This window comes from Pterocles gutturalis, unplaced genomic scaffold (assembly GCF_000699245.1).
Source record: "Pterocles gutturalis isolate BGI_N339 unplaced genomic scaffold, ASM69924v1 scaffold35050, whole genome shotgun sequence".
NCBI lineage: Eukaryota > Metazoa > Chordata > Aves > Pterocliformes > Pteroclidae > Pterocles > Pterocles gutturalis.
Genome location: NW_010147363.1, coordinates 48,657 through 64,241, shown reverse-complemented (window position 1 = coordinate 64,241; position 15,585 = coordinate 48,657). Strand labels below are relative to the sequence as shown.

Sequence of the window (15,585 nt, the reverse complement as noted above, 5' to 3'; positions counted from 1 at the left end):
CGGTACCAGACCTGGGCTCAGACCTGTCCCAGAGGCGTAACGTGCTGTTCCTGGTGTACTGATGGAAGCGGCTGCTGGTTGCAGTTCCCTTTGTGCTGGGTGAGGAAGCCTGTCCCCTTCTGCTGTCCTGGGCAAGGACAAGGAGGAAGGCATCTGCAGGTTTTCTTTCCCAGCGCTGTGCGTGCTGTGACGCGCTGTCCCGGGGAGCAGAGGGACGGGCTGTTTGAACCACGCTGCCTGGTGTCGCACCCGGGATGCTGAGCCTGCAGCAGTGCCTGTGGAAAAAGGGCGTGCAGATCAAACTTGAGACTTCAGCAGGGCTTTCTTTGAAAGCCAGGCGTGATGGAGGTGGTGTAAATGGGTGGTTCTTGAGGCCAAAATGTTTTGTAAAATGCTGCTGGCTGGGGAAGGATTTTAAGTAGGGAATGGCTGTCTGGAGTAGCAGAGAGGGAACATCGTCTCTGTGGGGCTGGCAGCTGGTCTGGGGAAAAGCACAGACTGACAACTAAATTATCCCCCAAGCCCAGGCTGTGTGTTTCTTGAGATTTTTACCTGGTATTTGTGGAGGAAAGACCCCCAAGTTTTCCTTGCCTCACCCTTTGTCTCCGGATGCTCACCCAGTGAACTCAGCTCTGCTGCTGTGCCCGGGCACTGAAGCGGGACAGAGACATCAGCCAGGGGCTCGGGAGCAGTGCCCATTGGACTTTTCCTCACCCGGTTGATGGGGAACACATTGAACATGGCTCTGCTGGTGCCACTGTGACAGGATGTTGCTCTTGGGCGCTGTGGTGCTCCCAGCTGTGATGCTTAAATCCCACCATGGTCCCACCCTGTGTCATGAGGGACTGAAATCACTGAGTTTAGACTTTTGCCAGTGTGGGTCCAAGTGACTTGGGGCTTAACATGGGCATGGCTTAGTGTTTCCCTCCTGAGAAGGGGGAAAAGGAAGAGGGGTGTTTTCCCCTTGCACCTATGAGAGGTTGGGTGCTGTGCACACGGAAATCAGCTGTTGTCCTCTGGGAATTTTTTCAAGTCAAGTTAGCTGTGAGATGCGTTGTGGCATCCCCGGCTGATGAGAGCACCTGCAGAAGGTGCAGCACTGCAGAGATGGCAGCTGCTTTGACAGCAGCCGTATGCTTTAATAAGGGAGACAGGGAGGGAGAGGAGCCAGTTCTTGGAAGCAGACGTGACTTGTGTGCCAGCTCTCCCATTCTGCAGCACTTTGACTGTGCCAGGAGTGGGGCTTGTCCGAAATCTGTTTCAAGTAACTGCAGTCGAGTGTGACTAGCACATTGCTGTCTGCAAGTAAATTCAAAATACTCCATCCTCTCCCACAGCATCTGCATCCTGCGGAACAACAGCTACTGCCGTGGGGTAGGAAACGCTTAGTTTGAAATGCAGATGCGGAGCCCTTCGTTTCCCTGCTCCTGCAGCAATTCTTTCTGCAGTACTGTGTTTTTAATGCTGATTTGGATATAACTGTTCAGAGGCCTGCTCTGGTGCAGCCCAGAGGCTTAACAAAGCTGTGCTCATTGGAACCCATGGTTTATATTAATGAGGAATTGCCAGGGTAGGAGAGGGAAGGGCGCCCAGGGGAGAGCTGTGTGTTCGGAGGTGGGCACTCGCCCTTGCAGCGGTGCTCTCGGGAGCCGTGCTTACAGGGACGGTATCTCTAGCCTGTAAGGAGCAGCAGAAGGACTGGGAGGATGCACGCTTGTTTCTAGGATAAAGGCTGAGGCTGACCACTGAAAATAGGAAATGTTAGGTGTGTGACAGCAAGGCAAGCGTGCAGCCTGTGCACAGCCCGACTCCTGCATCCTGTGTGTGACCTGCCAGTTGCTGCTGAGTGGTTGCTGCAGGGTCCTGAGAGGCACTGACAGTCCAAATCCGAGCTGTACAGCTGACCGAGGTACCACAGGGAGCTCAGAAGAGAAATGGAGAGCAGATCTTCCCTCATGACATGCATTTGCTCGGTACGTGTGCTGGAAGCAATGGGCAGAGCCTGCTGATGTGCAAGGAAGACTGAGCAGAGCCAGGAGGCAGGGGCAGGGCTTCTGAGGGTTATGGGGGACTCTGAGGCTTTTGGTCCTGGGGGGGATAAAATAACCCTGTGATGAGAAATACAGTCATGGTGTACCTAGCAGCAGCTGCGGTTGTGTTTTCTGTTGATCCTTTGGTACACAGACCCTCAGTGAGCAGGGAGGCTGGCAGGTCGCTCTGACAAGATCCAGCTCACCGGTCACGGCGTTGCCCCGGTCTCCCTGCAGGTGACTCACTGACACATCTTGGTCTAGACGAGCTGCACGTTCATACTCAAGTCCATGTCTCTCACCTGCTTAAAGCTGTTTTGGAGTTGCTCCTTTCTCCTTACATTGAGTATGCAGCATCAACAGTCAGTGTCTTTCGGGCAGCAGGATTTCCATCGATCCGGCTCACAGCTGCTGCCCGAGTTACAGTCTGCAAAAATGAAGTTAATCAGCATTCAGGCTTTATCAGTGGCACATGTGTGGGCACTGCCCATCAGGAGGTGAGATGGACGGGGCTGCATATCAGAATTTCCTGTGTTATGGCCGTCTGGAATTGAATCTGCTTTCCTTCTCCACTGATGGCAGGAGTGGTGGCTCGCTGCCTTGCTGTCAGCGGTTCTGTATCCTTGGCTGATCAGGAGAAATAATGGAGAGATGTGCTGTGTGGGGAGACTGGATACAGGGATACAGCAGAGGTGACTTTGCTGAGTTACAGAAGATCGACGTGTTCAGTTAGATGCTGCTGAGCCTTTTAATGCTGCTTTAGTACTTGTTCGCAGGCTGTGAGGAAAACTTGTATTCAGGGATGAGAGGGCTGAGAGCCCAAACGAAGCCTGTGACACTTGTGGAAGGTTTCACCCGGTGCCGCGAGCGGGCAGTGAATCATGCGTCCCATCGCCAGGACCAATATCCAACCACCCGCCTTCTGAGCAGGGTTTGTTGGGTTTGTTAGTGAGGGTGACAATGGCTCCTGGGCTGCAGCAGAGCCGGGCTTGTTGTCTTGCACAGAGGCGGTTCCCGATCAGCTGAGCAGAGCTATTGATTAGCTCATTGCCCTGGGACAAGGGTTGGCAGCTGCTGGTGTCCTGCAGGCAGCGCGGACAAGTCTGGATCTGCAGTATTAACTCTGCAAGAGATGTCACCCCTTCTGCTCTCCTGACAGAGTCACTGGGTACTTAATTCACTTGATCTGTCGCATCTCTATTGAAATTGATCTGTAATTTTCAAAATCCCATTCTTGTTCCCCTCCTTTCTTAATATTATTCATGAACTATGGCTTGGAAGGTGTGTTCAGCACTGCCTTTTCCAGTGGGAGTGCCCGCTAGGCTGGTGGGATTTCTGCTGCTTTTGCTCTAACAGGGGAATGGCTTTGCCTTTAGCTGTGGCACAGAGTGATTAAGCTGCAGCTACTAAGGGCGCATAACCCTGCAGAGCGGAGGCACATTGTCTCCGTTGATGTGACGTTCCTGGCTCCTGCTGGGTGCTGGCAGCATGGTGAGGGGAGAGGGTTTTCCAAGACCTGCTAAAAGCAGCTTCTGCTTTGCTGCCTGGATGATGCTCAGTGTTTATACATACCAGGGGGAGAGTCCCTGTAAATGTGTTTGTTCAGACTGATGGATGTCTTGTCACAGTGTTTGACAAGAGCTTGTCCCACCTAGGACGGCAGGGCTTGTGTCTGTGGAAGGGTAGAGGTGCTGCCTGCTGAAAGTGCCCTTTGAGAATCCAGTGCTGTCTCTTTTATTCTGCTGTCCCAAGCCAACCTCTTCAGATAGCCAAGAAAAGTCTCAGAGTAGCTAGAAGAAGAAGAATAAAAGATGTATTTTTCCAGACTTCCTCCCAGACCTGCCAGCACAGTTCATTACTTTATACTTTCTCTTCTCCAGTCTCCTCTGTCTGAATTGTCCTTTCTCTTTCACATGTTCCTTTTCTTTCCTCATCCGTCCACTCCCTGGCATCCCGGTTCTTCCAGCCCTGCTGTCTGCATGGTCCCTCCACCCTCTGGGATCAGCGGGAGGCTGTTGCAGCTCCCCACGGCTGGAGCAGCCCTGCACATCGTGGCAGTGGGCTGGGGCCCCGAATGCTTTAGTGGAGTGGAGAGGATGAGCTGGGCCAGTGCGGTCTCCCTCCTCGGTGCTGCTGCTGGCGTGCGGACGCAGGGAGGAGGACAAGGAGCTGGCAAAGGGAATTTTCCTACACTTGATGTCCGTGGCTTATCCCAAAGGCATGGGAAATAAATTGCTTCTTTGTCCTTTCTTTCCTTGGCTTTCCACATCTTCGTAATAGGCCTCCCGCTTGTTTGGCCAGCTGGTTTGAAGCAGCAGTGTCAAGAGCTGTGAGAGGCAGTGCTGCTGTGCCGGGCTGATTCGGGTCTCGTGCCCCTGCAGTCCCTGGGAGCTGCCTGGTTTTCTTCGTGAGGTTGTGATTTCCTTGCTGGGCACAAAGGTAAATGCAGGTGGGAGCAGGGCAGCAGCAGGGACCGAGCTCCTGCACGGCGTGGGCTGGAGAGCTTCTACTTCCAGCCCCACAAGTCCCCCAAGCCACTTTCTTCTAGAGGTCTTTGTGTGGTGCTCAAACGAGAGCTCTCTTAAAAAGATAAAGATACTTGGAGAACATTTCTTCAAAGAATCACCCCCCATGGGCATTGCTAATGTCTTTCCCTTGGATTAATTAACCTTTATTCAAAGTTCCATTTCCAGCTTGTCCAAGGGCAAGGTTTGAGAGGAGAAAGCCCAAAGCTGCAGTTGCAGAGGGGCTGGGAAGTGGCTGCGCTCATCCCACTGCTCTCAGCCCCTTTTGTTCTTCTAGCTGCTTTCCAGATGATACCCCAGGGACCCGGTAGTGCCTGAGCTCCTGCGCCCAGTGCTGGGACTCAGGTGGGTGAGCCCAGACAGCAGTGCTGAGCCTGCTGCTGCACCTTCTGCCCAGCCGTGGCCAGTGCTTTGGCGCTGGGCTTCCAGTTTTGTGCTTGGTTTTGGATGTTGGTTAAAAGTCTGTTTATTTTTCTTACCTCCATGAGCTCTGAGCTTCCTGCGTGTCCTTCTCTGTCCCTGGACAACTTCCTGATTTGTATTCATTGCTGCCCCTTATACACTTTTTCTGGCTTTTATTTTCATTTTGTCCGTCTTTAGAACTGCTTTCACTTCCTTGTCCAGACAGGATGAGTTTAAACCAGGGTCGTCTTCACTACTTTAGTCTCCAATTGTCTTTTCCATGCTTCTCTTTAAAATGTATCCCTGAATTGCTGAAACTTAGAATTCTTTTCAGATTGGTGAATTTGGCTTCTTTTAGGGGGCAAAACTCTCCATTATATATATATATATATATGTATGTATGTAGGCAGTCTGTTTTTGGAAATGTCTTACGTTGGAAACCAGCTCTGGCTCTTCCTTCCCAGTGTCCCTGTGGACACCAAAGACTCGATTCCCAGTTTCTCAGGGTTTCTGTCGCCCAGCGCTGGCAGCAGGGGATGTATGGAGTTGGGCCTGGACTCTGGATTTTACTGCTTTATGATTTTTTGATCAGTTTCTGTTTTCTGTGGCATTGATTCCCTCCCTCTCTTGAGTAATACCTTGGTCATGTTAACAAATGGGGCATCTTGTTTTTTAAGGCAGAGTAATTATTGCACACCTGGGTGGACACAGCAGTCTGATGTGCTGACAACTTTTCATTAAAGAATCTCATTAAGGTTCTTGCTCTGTTCATGTTTATCAGCAGTTGCGAATACATTGGTGTGATGAAATCAAGAGGACTGTACAATGTTATCTTTAAGAAACACTTGGCCCAGAGATAAGTGCTTCTCTCTGATAAAGGAATAGTACAATTCTCCCTCTTCCTGCAGGAGAACCAAGTAACATCACCACCCTGCCAGTCTGCAGCGACACGTGGCTGGAGTCGCTTGAGCTATGAATTATGGCCTTTCTGCGAGGAAAAAAAAAAAAGGTAGAAAGCATCTATAATGTGGTTGGATTTCTGCTGCATTCAGCTCAAATGCTCGGCGCACCGCAGAAGCTAAGATGATAGTGCTTCTCCCCGGGGATTGTCTGAGTGGAGAGCAACGGAGGTGTGGATCAGGTAGGGGGAGGGCAAAAGCCAGTCTAAACTTTTGGAGGCTGTGCTGCAGATCTTGTCATCACCCTTCTCTTGGACCCTTTCTGGGTGTTCCCATCCTGGTATTTATCCATCACTTTCAAAAAAACTGTCCCCGAAAGGCAGGTGTTCTGGTATCGCTCGCAAGCTCCATTTAGCTGCAGTGAAAGACCAGAGAGATGCTGCAGGTGATGGGGCTGGTGCGGGATAAGAGTGGTCGTTTCTAGCCAGAGGTAAGAGGTGGGGGAAGGTGATAGTGGGAGGTGGGAAGGTGATGGTCAGAGTCAAAAGAGTTGGTGGCTTGGACACAGGGACGAGGCACAGCCCCTTGTCATTTACACTAAATGCTTTGTCAGGGGTTTGCACAGCTGGAGGGACTACATCCTGCACGAAGGACTCTGCTCCTTCAGAAGGGAGGAAAAAATGCCACCGTGGCTCCCTCAACACTGTGTTGGCAAGAAGCAGCAGCAAACTTGGTGCTTGAGGAATGCCACCTTGGCTTGACACAAGGTACCGAGTGCAGGCCAGAGGGTCTGTGGCTCCTGCAAAGGGCTGTATTTACTCGTGTGAGTAATCCCTACTCAGGAGAGGAGGCGTGCTGACAGGACCTGGTCATTGCAAGCTTGCTGGTGTGGAGAGCAGGAGGTACTGAAGTGGTTGGAGGCTTTCTAAGGGGGGTGGTCACTTGCTGCCTGTCTCAGCCGCTCTGCTGAGCGTTTCCCCATCTCTGCAGCACTGCAGTTTTGCACAGGACAGTGCAAAGGGTGTGAGGCTGAGCGTGGGGAAACCCAGGGAAGAGACATCAACAGAAAACTGTTCCTGCTTAATTTGTCAAAATCACTGTGATGCAAAGCACAGCCTCGCGCTGGGAGGTGAACCTGCTGACGCAGAGTTTGCAGAGGAATTTGTCCTCCACGTGTCCATACCCTGGGTTCCTGCGTGCTGCCCCCTTCTTTGGGGAGCGGAGCCCTTTCTACAAAATTCAATGGGATTTTTCTCTTCCATATATTTCAGTGGCCTTGTGGTTTACATCTTGGCTTTTGTTGGGTAATGCTCTCTCCACTCTTGTTGCTCCTAGTTCTGATGGATTGGATTTTGCCTTTGGAAAGGTATGTGCTTTGCTAACAGCAGAGTTAATACACTTCTGTGGCCGCATTATTCACAGTTGGCTCTTCTTCCCTGTCAGGGTGGTGAAAAAAAAACTTCCTTCACTGGAAACAAGATCAAGATTGTTCCTGACAAGCCATTGCTTGTGAGCGTAGAAAGTCATCAGTTCCGCATTCTTTTGTTCTCCTTCACTGTGGCAATGGCTTGCATTAAGAGTCTCTTCTGGATGGTGATGGGGAAAAGTCAAAATTAGCATCTACCACATCCATCCTCTAATGCATCCCAGGAGGCAGAGTGTTGCTTTCAGTGAGGATGCTGCACAGGGACAGGGTCACAACCCCCTGTTCTTACCAATGGACTGAAGGTATCTGGCACTGCTTAGCTGTCCTGGTGCTGCTTCTGTAGATTGTAGGGCTGTTTTGGGTTTATGTGAACACTAATCTACCTGCCTGCACGTTTTATATCATCATTGTTCCCAAAGAAGTGCCCAGCGCAGAGGTTGGTATTGAATTTCCAGCCTGCTTTAGTGCTTGGCGATCTTGGGGAGAAATCCTGTGTTTTAAAACGCTGGCTGGGGAAGCGTGTCCTGTCTAAGGCTCAGCCCACAGCACGTTAATGATTCTAGGATTCTATGTGCTGTGGTTGGAAACTCCCCCTTTCCCTCACCCCACAGAGGCTGGGGCTGGCCCTTCCCCTGCAATGCGGTTAAGTCAGGACCAAGGCAAAAGCCGCTGCAGCCTCCCCTCCCTGGTGCCAGCGCTGCAGAGGTCCCCACGGGATCACTCTGTCTCTTTGCCAGGAGCTTTGCTCTGCAGCCAGGCTCGTGCTGCGCTCCTGCAGACCCTGTCACAGTGGCCGAGCCGGGCAGGTCCCCTGGGTGCTCCCGGGCAGCCGCGGGGAGAGCGTGATGCTCACCCTGCACCCGTGATCTTCAGCCCCCCGAGCTTCTGCGGGGTCTGGGATTTTCTGCTTGTAATTCATGAGGGTGGAGGGGGTCAGCTCCAAGTGGAATGCGGCTGTGGAGGTTTTGCTGCTGCTGTGAAAGAAGGTGTTTTCTTTCTTACTAAAGGAAGTGGTGGACTTGGCATCAGATGCCTGTATGGCTCCTCTGGTCTACCTTGGCTTCTACCAGTTGATACCTGGGGCCACCGTCGCTCCCTGCGTGGCTCCTGGTCTGTCAAGTGACTCAGCACCCCATCGTTACACCCTTGTCACAGCCCGCTGGGGGTCTGCAGCCACCACCCTCCCACCCCTTGGGGTTTCAGGGCTGGATAGCTTGCAAAGGGAGATCAGGCTCGCTTGGGGGGATTTATTGTGGCCAATACTGTATTGACTGAAGGGAATTCGTTATTGTTTGTGTTGTATTGCAAAGAAGCTTGGCTCTGCGTGCTCTCCTCAAAGAGCAGCCCCCAGCCCAGGCGAGGGTCCCCTGGGTGCAGCGCCAGCCTTCACGCACAGCCCGCAGAGGGTCCCTGTCACTGCCAGGCTCGTGTTGGGAAGGGTGTGGGCTCACGCTGCGACGACCCTGGGGCTGGCGTGGGTGCTGGGAGCTGCCAGCCCATGAGAACCCTGTGGACCTGGGGTGGGTGTGTTCTGTTTGGTGCTGAGCGTGAAGAGGACAGGGGCTGCTGTCAGGCTCACCGGGCTGAACCTGGAGCAGTGCTGGGCCATTGGGGTGGAGGAGCCTCTGGCATTACACCAGCACAGCCAGAGTCAGAATTCAGCCCGTAATTGCTTTGTCCTGGGCTGTCAAAAAAAGAAAAAGTGCAGTGCTTGTTGTGTAACGTTGATCAGCTTAAATAAGATTTAGTCTTTCGTTATTCAGCACTCTGCCTCTACTTGATGCTAATCCAAACTCAGGCATTCCCTTTTACCAGTACTCTAATTATGTTCTCTTTTTGATCTGCAGGACTGTGTGCAATTAAACCAGTACAAGCTGCAGAGCGAAATCGGCAAGGTACGCTACCGGAGCTCGTGTTTGTCACAAGTGACCTGCGTGCGCACACACAAATACAAGTGGAAAGACTGTGCCACCCCAAAACTCCTGGCAACTTGGGTTTGTTTGGGGGGGTTTGTTTGTTGTGGTTTTTTTTTCCTTATTAGTTTGAGGAAGTTTTGTTCAAGGTCAAAGTGGAGCTACTTCCTCTGAAATCAAAATTTATTTTCCTTCCCTCTGAAGGTGGCTAAGCTGGCTCCCTTCCAAGGTGTTTGCTTGCCAAATGTAACACTGAGAGCCTTTGATGCATTAATACAGCCCAACAAGGAATGAAAACCAAAAAAAGATCAGGGCAGGTGTTCATTCTCCATCAGGACTAGTTTAGGTTTTGTGTCCATGAATGAGATGCTAGTTTGATTCTAGTTCCTGTTTAAAAGCCGCAGAATGATTCAGAAGAGGTTCTTCCAAAGTTATTTAGAGCTCTGGGCTGGTGAGCAGCTCAGACACCTGCACATTTGGACATCTGCCACCATTGCAGATGGGTCCGTGAGCGACAGGACTGTCTGGAAGCTGTCCCTGCCTCTGCAGCCAGAACAGCGCAGCCCGGAGGGACTGCACCCTGAGCTGCAGACACCTTCACCAGGCGTTTCAGCCCAAACTCCTCTCCAAAGCCAGAGGCCCTGGGTTGCGGGAGGAGGCACCCTTGCTGTGTACGCAGGGGGCTGTGTGCTTGGCTGGAGATACCACGGCTGCTGGTACAGCAGATGTCCCCTGAAACTCAGGCACAGCTTCAGACCCACTCATGGCTTTTGTTAGTGGCTTAAGTATGATTGAAGGACAGCACGAGGCCGTCTCTCTGGTGGATTTGCCTCTGCCTCGTCGTTCCTTGCGGGTCACATTGAGCAGATAGACACCCTGAGGCTGGTAGAGAGTCTGCTGGACTTAGTGAAGTCACCAGAAATGTTTTGAAGGCTGTAGAGTTCATCCCACACATGTATTCAACAAGCATCCGTCAGGGATGATACCTCGCCATGGTGTCATGTCTCTCTTGCTTAAAACACATAGCATTGACACAGGACAGTGAAAAAACAATGGTTTGGATGGAGTTTGGCTTCAGGCTGTCTGTGCAGCTGTGGATACAGCAGCAGTCCACGTCTGCATCTGCCTGGTTGGTGGGAAGCAGGCAGGTGGTTCTTGCTGAAGCCCATTTGCTGTCAAGAGATGGAGAGGTTTCCTGCTGCAAGCGGTCTTGCACACAAGTGCGGGGAAGGGGTTCGTGCAGAATTTCCAAACTTGCACAAAAAAATACTTGCTTGAAAATTACTGTCTGCTCCCCACCCACGTTTGAGTTTAGACAGACACAGTGGCTTTGTCCCAGGGCAGGAGGTGATGTACCAGCACTCAGCTCCTCCAGACGTTGTTAATCCTCACGTGCCCTGTGGTTCTAGCAGGGCTGCCAAAATGTCCAGCGTGGCTGCGGGGTCACATCGCCTGCAGACCTTGCTCAGGGCCAGGCACAGCCTGGGGCCTTGAAGTTTGGTGGTTTTGTTTTTTTTGTTGTTTTTTTTTTAACTCCGTGCAAGGTTATGGTCTACCAGCCTTGAGCAGCAAGAAGGCGAGGTGAAGCTGCTGAACTGACTGTGCAATTTGTGTTTATTTTTAGGGTTCCTATGGTGTTGTGAAACTGGCCTACAACGAGAATGACGACAAGTATTATGTAAGTGTCCCTCTGCTCCGCTACCTGCTGCTGCCACTGCTCCTTGTTCCCTTTTGCACCCCGAGAGCTAGGTCTCCCCTGCCTTGCTGCTTTTAGTGGATGCATTTCTGATTTGGGTGGTATGCAAGGAGTCAAAGCTCCCTGTTAGGCATAGAGCAAGACTGCTGCCTACATGCCTGCTCGCATGCAGCGCTGAGCGAGAGGGAAATCGGGTGGGCTGCCTTATATAACAGGCGGGGATCTCGGAGGTAGGCTGCAGAAGCGTACCACTGATTTGTCTTGACATTTTCTGGCTATGAAGCAGGTCACCTGAAATTAGAGGCACGTGGGTGGTGGTATTCAGCACCTGCTGTGCATTGGAAGATCAGCCTGGAACGAGCAGGCGTGTTTTGTAAAGAAATGGGGGCGTTTAGCAGAAAGATGCTGAGCAGCGTGGCCCAGCTGGGCAGTGCCTGGCTCTGCTGCATCTTACGCCCTTGCAGGATGCCTCTCCGTACACCAAACGGGACCTTGCTGTCTGGTCATGAGCTGGGGGATGCACGGCAAAAGGCAAGGTTTGACTTTTAAATCCTTTGCTGAGCTGAAGCCAGAGTTTGGAGGGTTTCAGGTTCAAAAAGGCTCCTTGTGCTGAAGGCTCCTTCTGTCCCTCCCCTTTCAGAGGCAGGTGAATTCTGACCATCCCAGCTGGGATTCCTGCAAAATCTGCAGATGTGCTCCTGCCCCTGGGCTTGCCCTGTGGCACATTTTGTTCAGGCTGAGAGCAGGAGCTGGACAGTTGGCAAGAAGAAAACAGCTTTGGGTGTGTGGCTGTGCCGGAAGGCTTGTGGAAACAGCTTTTGGCTGTTTCTGGGGGATCCTGGGGCAGGTACCTGCTGAGCAGAGCTGGGTGGTTGCAGCGCTGTTGAACCCGAATCCTGCTGCCCTCGAGGCAGCCCCGCCGCTCTGGCCCTGTGCTCCAGCTGCTGCTCTGGGCTGTGTTTGGTGACAGGGGTCCTGCTTTTGCTGCCACGATGGAGTGGCCTCACGTGGGTGAAAGTGGGCCCATCAGAGCACCTGAGCAGACTCTTGTGCTGCTCCCTGTCCCAGCGCACAGAGCTGTTGGTCTTGGTGCAAAGGGGAATACGAGTATGCCATGGAGATGTAAAACATGCTCCTTCCCTGCTACTCCCCAGCAAGCTTTTCCTCCCTGACTCTTGGGTTTACAAATGACACACCAGGTTGGAGGGGTCAGGTGGGAATTGATTCCCCTTTAACATTCGTTAGCTCTTCTGCACTTCCAACAGGCATGAAATTGCAATAGAAATGTCTTTAAATGAAGGATGGAAGAGATGAGACAAAAATCTGGATAAGGTGCCGGAGCTGGCCAAGCAAAGGAACCACAATTCTTTCCATCTCCTGGCCTTTCCAAGCTGACTCACCCACCACACCAGAGCGGTTGCTGTTTCCGATGGCTGCCTTTCTCCGCTGTGCTCCAAGTGCTCCCTCCCACGCCCAGCAGCAGGACGGTTTTGTTCTGCAGGGAGCGATGGTGCCAGCTGTGGCTTCCCTGATCCATCTGTCCCGCTAGTGCAGGCAGTGCCAGGACCAGCAGCGCAGAGTGGGAACGCATTGCATCACATTTATTTCCAGACAAATATTTTTGCTTTGAAAATTGTGATCTTTACATTTTGGCACTGCCCTTTTCCTCTGGGAGTCAGGATGCTGTGCTGTGGGCTGCCCAGGGCGGGCAGGGCAGTTGTCACGGCTCGGCAGGAGGGAGCTGGTTTAGGTTAGCATTGCCTGCTGCGCTCCTGTCTGTGTTTTGGATGTTGGTTAATGCCAGGGATGTAGATTGAGCTGGTGAAATCAAAGCCAAAAGTGAAAGCCTGCACCTAGGTTAGCCTGGTGTGTGTTAGTTAATCCCCGCTTAATCTCCATTTCTTTTTCTAATCTAAACCAACACGTTAAAGCTACTGCTGCCCGAGAGCGGCTCCCGTGGCTGGGCACTCCTGTTGCAGCATTGCTCCCTGCAGAGGGATGGGGTGCGGGGTCCCCTTCTCGCCAGCGTCGCGGGCACGCGCTCTTTGGTTCACCCCCATCCTCCTGGTCTGGCGGCTGAGGCAGGTTCTGAACCAGAGCTGGGCTGTGCAGCTGGTCCTGGGAGGTGTGTGGAGCGCTGCAGCGGATGGAGAGATGGCACCGGAGCGAGAGCGTTGGCAGCATCCGCCTGCGTTTTACTGCAGTGAAGGTGCGTGGGAGAGGAAGGGGCAGATGGCTGCACTGCTGCCGAAAGGCTGTGATGCTCAGTCTGTTTCACGTGCTTGCTGCCCTTTCGGCTGGGGCACCGGGAGCTTCCCCCTTCCCAGCCACAGTCACAAGCAGACAGGCTGTGGCCCTGGATCCTTCCAGGTGCCTCTGCTTGTGTTTTCCAGCAGGGCAAGCCGTAATGGAGAGCCCTTCGCTTTTCCAGGGTAGTCAAACAGCCCGGGAGCTGACAGCTTTTAGAGCTTCAGAGAAATAGCAGCAAATGGCGTAACTGGCTGTAATGGTTGCTTAGCTCCCCACACCTCCCGGTCCATCTGACCCGTGTGCTCTCCCAGCACCAAGGTAACTTCCACGCTGCTCTGCTCATCGCTCCCGTCTGAGGCTGCGTTGCAGCTGTGCACCCGGGGGGGACACCTAATGCCACTGCCTGTTACCAGGCAGTAGAAGCCACTGCCATTCTGATAGCTGGGGAGGACCTTTTCTGTTTGTTTATTTTCCCCAAATTTAGCTCTGGAGGCTCTATGTAGTAAAAAGCAATAACAGGTAATTGCAGGGAGACAGCCCTCGGTGAGCAGCCCCTGATGACCCATTCACGTGTGCGGTGTTCCAGCGCGAGGCTGGGGTGCTGCTGCCTGCCTGTGTGCTGCAATAAAGGGGAGCAAAGCTTTAAAGAAAGCAGGAAATTTTTGGAGATATAATTCAGAGTGTGACTCCTGATTCTTGCTGAGGCATGGGGCCCTTTGCCAGCTCGCTTCATAAAAACAGTTTATAGGTACCAGGAACTGTATCTAGCTCCTGTCAAAGCAAAAGGCAAGATTTCTCTTGCTTTAATGAGTTTTGTATCTGGCCTAGAATTAGGAAAAACTCTGAAGAAGAAGAAAAAGCTGGTCATCACATTTGGGAAAAATGTAGATGGGTTGTATTTGCTTCGTGGGTTTTTTTACCTTCCATTAAAGATGAGCGAGTGCTTCCAAGAGCTTTATCCGTCATTGCCGTGAAAGCCTGCTGTGGAGGGCTGTAAAAGCGTGCTGCCTTACCTCAGCGGATGCAGGGAGTGCATGAGACTGAGGAACCTGAGCTTTCAGCTGTGACCCCGTGCTCCCTCTGAGGCGGAGACCCCTTGGGATGCAGAGCTGGCTCCCAGGCTGAGCTCCCTGCCCTGCGCTCGGTCCCTGCTGCTGCGGCGGCACGTGAAGCTGTTAGAGCAGCATTTGTGGGGCTCTGCCAAGGAACCCCTATGAGCTGGGAAGGTTTCAGTGTCTCAGTTTGCAGGAGGTGCTTTGACAGTGAGTAGCGGGGGGAAAAAAAAAGATGAAAAGCCAAGTGCTGTGAAAAAGCAGCAAATAAAAAGCAAAGGCAAATGTGTCCAGACAGAGATCCAGTGCTGATGGAATTTGAGTCTGTGATGCCTCAGGTCACGTCTTCTTCCTATTTTCAATCTCTAAATCAGCTTGCAAAGAAAAGCTGTTATGATGGACATTTGTTATGCTACTTCTGGACAAAAGGAATAGCATTGTAGGTTGTCAGTGGGTTTCTTTTCTTTTTTTTTTTCTTCTGGTTTCCTAAGAAACAAGACTTACGTGATTGTGCTCTCTGCCTCTGTGCCCCACAACCTTTGCATGGAGGGCTGTTTTCTACCATGGGGGAGAAATTCCTTCCACGTTTATGAGAAGAGATGGCTGAATAAAGTGGTGCTGCTGGGGGAAGGTGGCCAGCAGCAAGCCTTGAACTCTGCAGCCCCTGGAGAAGCCACTTTGGTGGGTACCCAGGTGGGAAGGGAAGGCATCGCTCATTTCTCATTTTCTTGCTCATGTAACAGCTACTGAACTGCTGCCAGCTGCGCTCTGGGGCGGTGAGGCCCAGGGAAATGATCTCTGATGTACTTGAACACCCTGTGCTGTTCAGCAGCGGCGTCGCAAGGAGCCGGGTCACCTGGGGTAAGAGCAGGAGCCTCCGGGAGAGGTCTGGAGCCAGGCAAGCGTGGCTGCTCTGGGCAGGCAGCCCTGCTGCGGGGTCACAGCAGGGATGGGGCACAGCCTGCCGGTGTGATTCTGCTGCAGATGTGACACACGGTGTCTGGGACAAAAGGTGTCAAATGCAGGATTTCAGGGGCATGGCAGCTAAGCCTGTCTGGTTTAGGGTTTTTCTTCCAGTGCGTAGCACTCCTCTCTCCTGACAGAGCTTCCCTCTCAGCTGCGTTGTCTGGGGGATGCTGCTGTCAGACAGGATGGGTGAGGAAGGGCTGGAAATGCTCTCGGGTCTGCTCTGCCCTCCTGCGGGGTGCTGTCACACACTAGCAGAGGATTTAGGTGAGCAACACCCTCCTTCCCGGGAGCTGCAGGTAGAGGCTGTGCACGGGTCGTCCCCTCTCCCATGGGTTTGGGTCCCCCGCAATGCAAGTCCCTCTGTCATCAAATAAAACAACATCCTGAGTGCTGTGAGAGCGTGATAAGGTGATAAGTTCCCTT

General features: G+C 52.4%; 1 protein-coding gene across 1 annotated transcript in view; it reads left to right on the top strand.

Annotated features, from left to right (window-relative positions):
* Positions 1-15,585, top strand: part of LOC104470913 (calcium/calmodulin-dependent protein kinase kinase 1-like) — a 62,041-nt gene that overhangs the window by 1,089 nt on the left and 45,367 nt on the right. Inside the window, exons 2-3 of the mRNA XM_010086028.1 lie at positions 9,130-9,177; positions 10,820-10,873. Of these exons, the coding sequence (XP_010084330.1) occupies positions 9,130-9,177; positions 10,820-10,873 (102 nt within the window). The remainder of the gene's footprint in view (positions 1-9,129; positions 9,178-10,819; positions 10,874-15,585) is intronic.